The sequence below is a fragment of the Ailuropoda melanoleuca genome, chromosome 10 (genome assembly GCF_002007445.2).
Source record: "Ailuropoda melanoleuca isolate Jingjing chromosome 10, ASM200744v2, whole genome shotgun sequence".
NCBI classification, from domain to species: domain Eukaryota; kingdom Metazoa; phylum Chordata; class Mammalia; order Carnivora; family Ursidae; genus Ailuropoda; species Ailuropoda melanoleuca.
Genome location: NC_048227.1, coordinates 7,182,881 through 7,190,830, shown reverse-complemented (window position 1 = coordinate 7,190,830; position 7,950 = coordinate 7,182,881). Strand labels below are relative to the sequence as shown.

At 54.3% G+C, this 7,950-nt stretch overlaps 1 protein-coding gene across 2 annotated transcripts; it reads right to left on the bottom strand.

The window, feature by feature from the left end:
- Positions 1-564: 564 nt before the first annotated feature.
- SERPINE1 (serpin family E member 1) lies at positions 565-7,532 on the bottom strand. Of its 2 annotated transcripts, none has more exons than XM_034669940.1 (9): positions 7,377-7,532; positions 6,459-6,730; positions 5,619-5,852; positions 4,873-5,067; positions 4,080-4,278; positions 3,046-3,146; positions 2,827-2,928; positions 2,212-2,295; positions 565-1,878 (listed from the first exon to the last, which is right to left on the bottom strand). In XM_034669940.1, exons 2-9 carry the CDS (start codon positions 6,727-6,729, stop codon positions 1,841-1,843), a joined length of 1,224 nt encoding a protein of 407 aa, XP_034525831.1. In that variant the 5' UTR covers position 6,730; positions 7,377-7,532; the 3' UTR covers positions 565-1,840. The 2 variants fall into 2 exon arrangements, with proteins under 2 accessions (XP_034525831.1, XP_002930644.1); XM_002930598.4 differs by having other exon boundaries at positions 2,842-2,928.
- Positions 7,533-7,950: the final 418 nt, after the last annotated feature.

The following is a 7,950-nucleotide window of genomic DNA, read 5'->3' as shown; positions in this document are numbered from 1 at the left end:
TGGTCAGCCCCGTGAACTCGCCTGGGGCAGGTCTTCGTGCCTTGGGCTTGTGGGTGTATGTTTCATAAAGATCCCCTTTACTGGAAAAGTCTATGGACTGGTAGGATTCTGATTTTGTACTGTGTGGAATGTGGAAAGTAAAGACAGGGACTCTTTTGGAATATTTTAATTAATTTATTATTTTTTAAAAATATTTTACTTGTTTATATCAAAAGTGAAAAAGCATATGATTCAACACAACTTCAAGAAAGTCGGACCCCACATTTGGGTATCCTTATGGGTACTATGTGTAGCTGTCACTGTCCAGTGCATTATGAGAAACAAACAAAGATTTTTCACTGAAGAGCACAAGGGTGGGGTGGGGGGGAGGTTATTAGGGTCCTATTTAGATTACATTCATTCATTTGACATCTCTATGCAATTCTTCAACAAATTGGTCTTCATGCCATGCCCCCTAGCTTGTTGGTTTTCAGGAAGATTATCTAGCTAGGGTTGTTAAGTCCGAGCTCATGGTCTCTCTCATCCTCCTCTCTCTCTCAATCTCTCTCCCCCTCTCTCACGTGTCCACTGCTCGCACACAGCAGCCGGAAATGACACATCGAAGTGAGTCACCAATGCGGCTGTGAATCACCCTGTAATTGGGGAAAGTTCTGTCCTGCTAGGTCGTGCAGCCCCTTGCTCTCCTGTTCCTAAATATATTGGAAAATTTTGAAACCACTCTGTCCTCGCTGTAATCTCTCTGACCCACCACATCCTTTTGGTCCCTAAAGTTAGATAATCTTGGTGGGGGTCTTAGCCATCAAATGGAAGGGCCAGGAAGGGAGAGAAGCCATGGGGCTCGGGAAGCCACAAGGTGGCAGTGTGGGCCCCACCATGCTCACCGCCCAGAGGGGCAGCCAGTCAAGGGGCCAGACTCCTGAGACGCCAAGACACAGACCACCAAGGAACATTACAAGCAAGCTCATATAATACATTTTTCTTGAGAGTCCTCTTTCTCTCACACAAGCACACAGGACAAGGATGTGATAAATACTCAAGCACACCCCTGGCATCCCACCCTCCCCACCAGGAGATTAGAGCCAAGAGCCAGGCACACATCGCACTTTTTCTTCCTTATTCCTGCAAAATAAAGTTAGTGGGAAGCAGAAACCTGCTTCTGTGAGTAAACAAGTCACCTACACTCCAAAATAATAAATGCACACTGTTTCTGGGGAGGGAGACGGCCAGGTCAGGGCGGGTCTCCACACGGGGTGGGCAGGTGTGCTGCCCAGTCTGCGGGACCTCCACGCTGGGGCAGCACAGACCTTGAACTGAAAGGGTACCTCTTCCACTGGCCAACTTTGGCCCGCCGCCAGCCTCCTCAGCAGTGGCAGACAGTGCAAGAGTGACAACAACCTGACTGGAACACAAATCGTTTCTACTGAGCACACAAAAGCTCCCGTAAGCCTTGTGCCAACCTGCCAGGGTCTCGGTGGGGTCCAGGTCTGAAGACCCAGATGGGCAGAGTGCCAGGCAGAAGCAGGTGCACCAGCGGTTGTACAGAGTTTGAGAGTCTGGTGTGGAGACCCTGCTGTGCTTCGGAGGTCTCTCCGGGGGGCTCCATGAGGGAGTTTTACTGAAAGGTCCTCTTCCCCACTCCTGGGAGAGGCTGAGGTCTGGGAGGCAGATTTGAAAGATTTACCCCCCCTTTTTTTTTAAAGGTAAATTAAAAAAAAAAAAGGCAAATGCCACCTTTTTCTCCAGAAACATTAGTTAAAATAACTTTTTTTTTTCCTTTGAAGTTCCTTCTTCTTGGCTACATCTCCAGTTCTGTCCCAGATGAGGGCTGCTTTTCTCACGGTCAGGGTTCCATCACTTGGCCCATGAAAAGGACCGTTCCTGAGGAAGGAAGGTGCGTGGGAGATGAGAACAGGGAGAAACGGCACGGCTCACCCAGCCCCATGTTTATGGATGAACCGAGATGTGAGAACGTGAGTGAGCTGTCTGGAGTCACAGCTGCTGTTGTGACTAAGCTAGGGCTGGGGTCCTGGCATGGTGCTCCGCTGGTGACAGAGCATCCTCCCTGAATGGAGGAGGTGGGGCAGAGCTGCGGGTTTTTGTCTGGAGTCCTCTTGGGGAGGGGGGAATGTCTACACCTGTCTAGACTGGTGCTTGAGGCAAGAAGACAGGGTGGGGGGTGGCGGGCAGTGGAGCATCGTGGCCCCGGCTCACCTGTGGGGTTGTGCCGCACCACAAAGAGGAAGGGTCTGTCCATGATGATCTCCTCGGGGGCCATTCGGGCTGAGACGATGATGGCTAAGAGAGAAGGATAATGATCTAGAACAGAGGGACTGGGCACTGGCGCCTGGACTGATCATCGGGGATCCCCTGACACCCGCTTTCTGATGGTAGCCCTGGAGGGTGACTAGGAGACTTGGTTGTTCTCCTGTCCGTGAACCTCAACAGTTTAGGGAAGCCCTCGGAGGCCGGGTTTCCTCCGGTAGTTTCGTAGAGCTCTATCAGCTCCTCACAAACAGCCATTTATGTGAGCCCTCTTAGAGGGTCTTGGTGAGCAAGTTCCTTAAGCTGACTAGCCACTGAGGGAAGAAGCCAGGCTGCCTTGGGGTGGGGGGTCCTTTTCACCTTCAGGGGACCTCGGGAGCCATTGTGTGAGGGACCCGGCTCCCAGGCCAAGTGGGCCCACCTTCTAGACTGAGAAACTCTGGTGGGGTCGGGGCAGTGCCCTCGACATGGGGCGGGGGGGGGGGGGCCACTCTGCAGGAGAGGCTGGTAGGGCAGGACCGCGGGCTTCATCCCAGACGTGGCCTGCGCGTCACCAGGCCTCACCTGAGCCTGGCTCACCTGTAGACGAGGACGCCACCGTGCCGCTCTCATTCACCTCGATCTTCACTTTTTGCAAAGCCTGCGACACATACAGTGCCTCTTGATCTGAAACACAAGTGGACCCGAGGGCAGATCAGTTGGGGCTCTCAGAGACACACTTCTTTGTCCTCTTAGGGACCCCACGGTCCACCAGCAGAAGAAAGTGAAAGGAAAATCTCCTACCTGAAAGACTCGAGAAGTCTGCCTGGTTTGGCCTAAACATGTCAGTCATCCCCAGGTTCTCCAGGGGCCGCCGGAGGTCGACTTCACTCTCCAGGGAGAGCCTGGGAACAGGAGCAGGAAACAGCTCAAGCTTAGGCGGCCCCTTGCGGGCTTTCCCAGTCCCTGACAGCATGTCCCCCTCCCGGCTGGCTGGCGGCCAGACAGGAGGGACAGATGTGAAAGTGGAGGGAGGCTGAGCTTTGCAAATCTGTGTGTGAGGTCTAATAGAAATGAACGTTCTCCGCTATCTCCCTGCCCCCTGGAACCTAGTCTGCAGATGGTATTTCAGGAGGCTAATTCTGAAGAGGACTCTAGTAGGGAGGCTTTGGGCTCCCCCCCCTTCCCATTGGGGCTCTCATTACCTCGGGTTTCACTTTCTAGGGACCGGGGCAGGGAGGGGCCAGAGCACGCAAACCAGAGAAATTCTCCTCTTTCCCCAAGCCTAGCATTATGACATCTGGAAATTCAGGGTAAGTGTGGTGGGAGCCTTCCCTTTAATTCTGGGACGACACAGCCTCAGCCTTCTCCACCCTCCGTGCTTCAGCAGAAGGATTTTAAAAATCTGCTTTGTTGGAAGCCAGCGAGAAGCTGCTCGGGCTCCTTTTGTCTCTATTGTTTGGATGTGGACTTGAGCTGATGGGGGTGGGAGAGGGTCTTTCAAAGGCCGATCTATCTCCCCACCTCCACCATTTCTCTGGCTCTTCCTTTCGCTGGCTTTGGCCCGGTATTCTGAGGGTGGTAAGTGTGGGGGCATGGTCTAAAAAATGCCCCGCCGCCCTCCAGTAGAAACGGGAGGAGGGAGGATGAGAGGAATCTTAATCAAACCCAGGCCGGAGTGTTTCCCATCAGCTTCCCACACATGTCCCTGCCCTGCAAATGTCACATTTGGGAAACTCGATGTGGGGGTGGTCCTTTCAGGGAGCCCTGGGGCGGGGAGGGGGACATAAAGGGGGCTGGGGCGTTGGCATGTGTGGTGAGAGCGAGGGGTGACTTACTTGGGCAGAACCAAGAGGCGGAGCCGCCTGGTCATATTCCCTTTCCACTGGCTGATGAGCTGGGCATCCAGGATGTTGGTGAGAGCAGAGAGGGGCACCTCCTTTTCATAGGGAGCAGCGATGAACATGCTGAGAGTGTCCCCGTGGTAGGGCAGTTCGAGGATGTCGTAGTAATGGCCGTCGGGGGTCAAAAACTCGGCTGCGAAGACACCAGATTGGCACTGAAAATGGCTTCTGCTCTTGTTGGTTCTCACTCAGCACCAAGTTTTCAACGAGTTCTGTCTCCTCCGCCTCCGCTCTGTCTGGAAGCCAGCTTTCTACCCGGGCTTTGGAGGCTCCCCTAGTCAGAGTTTTTAATCCCCATTCCCTTCTCTTCTGCCAGTTCACCGTCTTCTGGTTACTCTGTCTCCTTTTGGCCTTCTTGGCCTTCACTCCCCTCTCCTCCACACCCAGCCTCTAATTCGTTCCGATTCTTCTCTCCTTCATCTCAACTTCCACACAGGCCTTCCCCCAGCAGGATTTGTGAACCCCCCTTGTAATCACACTAGAAACACTTGGGGACCAGAGACGGGCCACGTGGTCATATGTGGGCTGGAGGCACTTTCTGGATGTCAGCTTCGTCTTGCACGAGCTAAAACTACTTTCAGCTGCTCCTGTTACCCCAGTAGCCCCTGCTGAGGGAGTCTTTGGCAAAGCTGGGCTACATTCAGGGTTTTCTCCCCCTGGGAGGGGAAACACCTGGGGGATGAGGTACGGTAGTGGTGGGACTTTTGGAAGGAGGTCTTGAACTTACTGTAGTTGAACTTGTTGGTCTGAGCCATCATGGGCACAGAGACGGTGCTGCCATCAGATTTGTGGAAGAGGCGGTGGTGGGTACCCGACTTGGGGAAGGGGGTCTTCCAGTGGCCGTTGAAGTACAGGGCGTTCACCAGCATCAGGCGCGTCAGCTGGTCCACGGCCCCTCTGCCCAGTAAGTTGCCAATCATGCCTATGAGAAAGCCGGGTGAGCTGTGAGGGGGCTAGCTATATTTTAATCCTTTTAGCTGGTTCCCTTTGGTCCTCAGATTGAATGTGTGTCTTTGAGGGGATCCGGTCAGGAGGCAGACAGGGGGTGTAAGTGAGCCTGTCTAGCTGTGTTCAACCTGTTCCGTCTTCCTACGGGTCTCGGGACAGCCACCCGCTCCGCACATGCTCTGGCTCTGGGATCCTGTCCAGGATCAGACGCGGAGACGAAGTCTTCCCTTACTTTGAGTCTCCCCTCACTTTGCTCCCTAAGCTGCAGTCTGGGAGAGCTGTGTATTCTTCTTGTGGTTGTTACCGTTTTTATGACACCTCACAGCACTTTTTAGGGGGCCACTCTTAGAGATAGTTCGTGAGAACCCTACTTATGAAAACAAAGGTGCTTTGATTCTCAAAGTGCCTGACCCATCTACAGAGAAGAGCACGCTGACAGGGAGAGGTTGGGGTGCTGGGGATTTGTTTCCAGATCCCCTTCCTCTGAAGGCCCTCAGGCCCGGCCTCCTCTCCCTTCCGGCTCACCTTTTGTGTGTCTCTTCACCCAGTCGTTTACGATGAACCTGGCTCTCTCCACCTCGGAGAAGTCCACCTGCTTGACTGTGGTCCGGAAGAGCCTGAAGAAGTGGGGCATGAAGCCGTGGACCAGCTTCAGATCCCGCTGGACAAAGATGGCATCTGCAGTGCTGATCTCATCCTTGTTCCACGGCCCCATGAGTTCCTTGTACAGTTGGCGGAGGGCAGGTGCCATGCCCTTCTCTGTGCCAGGGCAGGACAGAAAGGACACATTAGCTTATGTTGAGCCAGGAGTCCCCAGTCGGGCCAGCCTCCCCCGTGAGAGGCCCAATTCTGCCCATCTCAATGGGGCTCTTCTGCTCCCCCGGGGGTCTCTGGAGGGAGATTTTCTTCCAAACCTCAATCTCTTCTGCATCTCCCCCTTTTCCTCAAAAATCTCAGGTCCTAACCCTTTTGTGGGTTAGAATATTCTTCTCTGCTTTTAAGTTATGAACCCTACATTTTTTTCTTATCGGAATAATAATGATAAGAAGCATTTCACACACATAATTCGATTGAATTCTTACAGCAGCTCTGTGTGGGAGATCGTTTTATTGTCCCCATTTTGTAGATGAGGAAACAGGTCCACGGGGCATGAAGGTCATGCAGTTAATAAGCGCTAAGGCACCTCTGCTTTATGCCACATCCCCTGGCCTGTACCCCTTGGTGACGGACCCAGGGCCCAGTGAGGCAGGGTGTGCTGGGAAGATGTGGTGCTGGAGCTGGCCTTCCCCCTGCTTCTGGTTGGTGACACCCCCGTCCCGAGAAGACAGGATGAGTGTCCGCCCCCCGCTCTGCCCCATCTCTCACTGTCAATCTGGAATTGCATGGCCTCTTGAATCTGCTGCTGGGTCTCTCCTGCTGTTGTCAGCTGCAACATGGCCAGGACTGAGGCCACCCCATAGGGGGAGAAAACCACGTTGCGGTCCTTGGAGGCCCGCGCCACCTGCTGAAACACCTTCACTCCAAAGTCTGTGGCCAGTTGTGCCACCTGAGTCTGGCGGGGGTCTGAGGCCGACGCTTCACCAAAGATGAGGGCCAGGCCCAGGGCTAGGCAGACAAAGACCGGAGACATCTGCATCCTAGAGCAAGTGGAAGAGGATCTGGTGAGGGGAGAGAGTTCTGGAAGACGGGTGGATGGGGTAGGGAGAAGGCCCCCCCAGCCATGGACCAGGCTCCCTGTGTTTACCACTGGCAGGTGATGCATGAACGAGAGGGTGAGAGTCCTTAAGGAACCCTGATGGCCCCGATTCTGAGCCTGTCCCCTCCGTCTCAGCCCTAGGGAGTTTTAGGCATGGTTCCACCTGTGGGACTCTCCCAAACCCCCGGCAGCACCCTGCAGTTCCTCTCCCTTGGGCGGGGAGAGTGGGCAAGAGGCTAAATGATAATGTTTTTGATTTGCATAATGCTTTTAATTCTCTTCTAATGCTTTCACGACCGTTCATTCATTAAAGTTAGCAGGCATGAAAAGCCCCTTTCCAGAGGTGGGCGGGGTGTCCTGATGCAGAACAGAGAATCAGGCCCTTGTTTCTGGGTGGTGGGGTTGTTGGTGGGGCCCAGCCACCTTCTGTCAACTCGAGTCTGCAGGTCTCCAGTGGGGGAGAAAGAGGAAAAGTGGGGATTGTGGACGGAGGGCATTTCGCAGAGGGCATTTCGCAGAGATTTCGCAGAGGGGCGTTCTCCGCCTTAATGGGAGGAAGAGATGGAGAGGTTTTTGCTTTCTCTTACCTGAAGTTCTCAAAGGTGCCTTGTGAGCAGTGGTCTGTGGTGCGGCTGCTGCGGCTGACGGTGGTGGCGATTCTGCTGCCCTGGAGGAGGTGTGGCTCTCTTGGCAGTGCTCTAGGCCCGGCAGCCAGACACAGCTGTGTTCCTCTGGAGCCCGCTACCTCCCTTTATACCGCTGCGGGCAGGAAATAGATGAACTCATGGTTCAGCCCCACCCACTTTCTGGCTCTGGAAGCCCGGCCAGGCCCCCTCCGCACCTCCCTCTGCCAAACTTGCTGAGGCATGTGTGTGCGTGCTGCTCTGTGTGTACGTGTGTGAGAGGGGTCAGGAGCAACTGTGCAAACCCTGCTTGCCTTGGCCCAAGGGCCTCCCTGGACTTGCTACCCTCTGCCTGTGTCCCTCTCTTATTGGATGATCTGCCATCTTGAGCCCTGGCAGTGCCTGACGGCCCCAAATACTCAGTGTTTGCGATGGCTTTCCCCTGTGCTCAGCTGGGGAGAAGCAGTTGACATCTCTTCCTTTTCTTTTGGAGAAATGGGTCGCCTCCCTCCTCTTGGCCTCATCCCAGCGGCCAGAG

Coding starts and splice junctions, on each gene's coding strand:
- SERPINE1 (XM_034669940.1), bottom strand. CDS start 6,729: ATGCAGATGTCTCCGGTCTTTGTCTGCCTAGCCCTGGGCCTGGCCCTC. Junction 5,853..6,458: donor CATGCAATTCCAGATTGACA/GTGAGAGATGGG, acceptor GCCCTGGCACAG/AGAAGGGCATGGCACCTGCC. Junction 1,879..2,211: donor GGTGCGGCACAACCCCACAG/GTGAGCCGGGGC, acceptor TTCCTTCCTCAG/GAACGGTCCTTTTCATGGGC.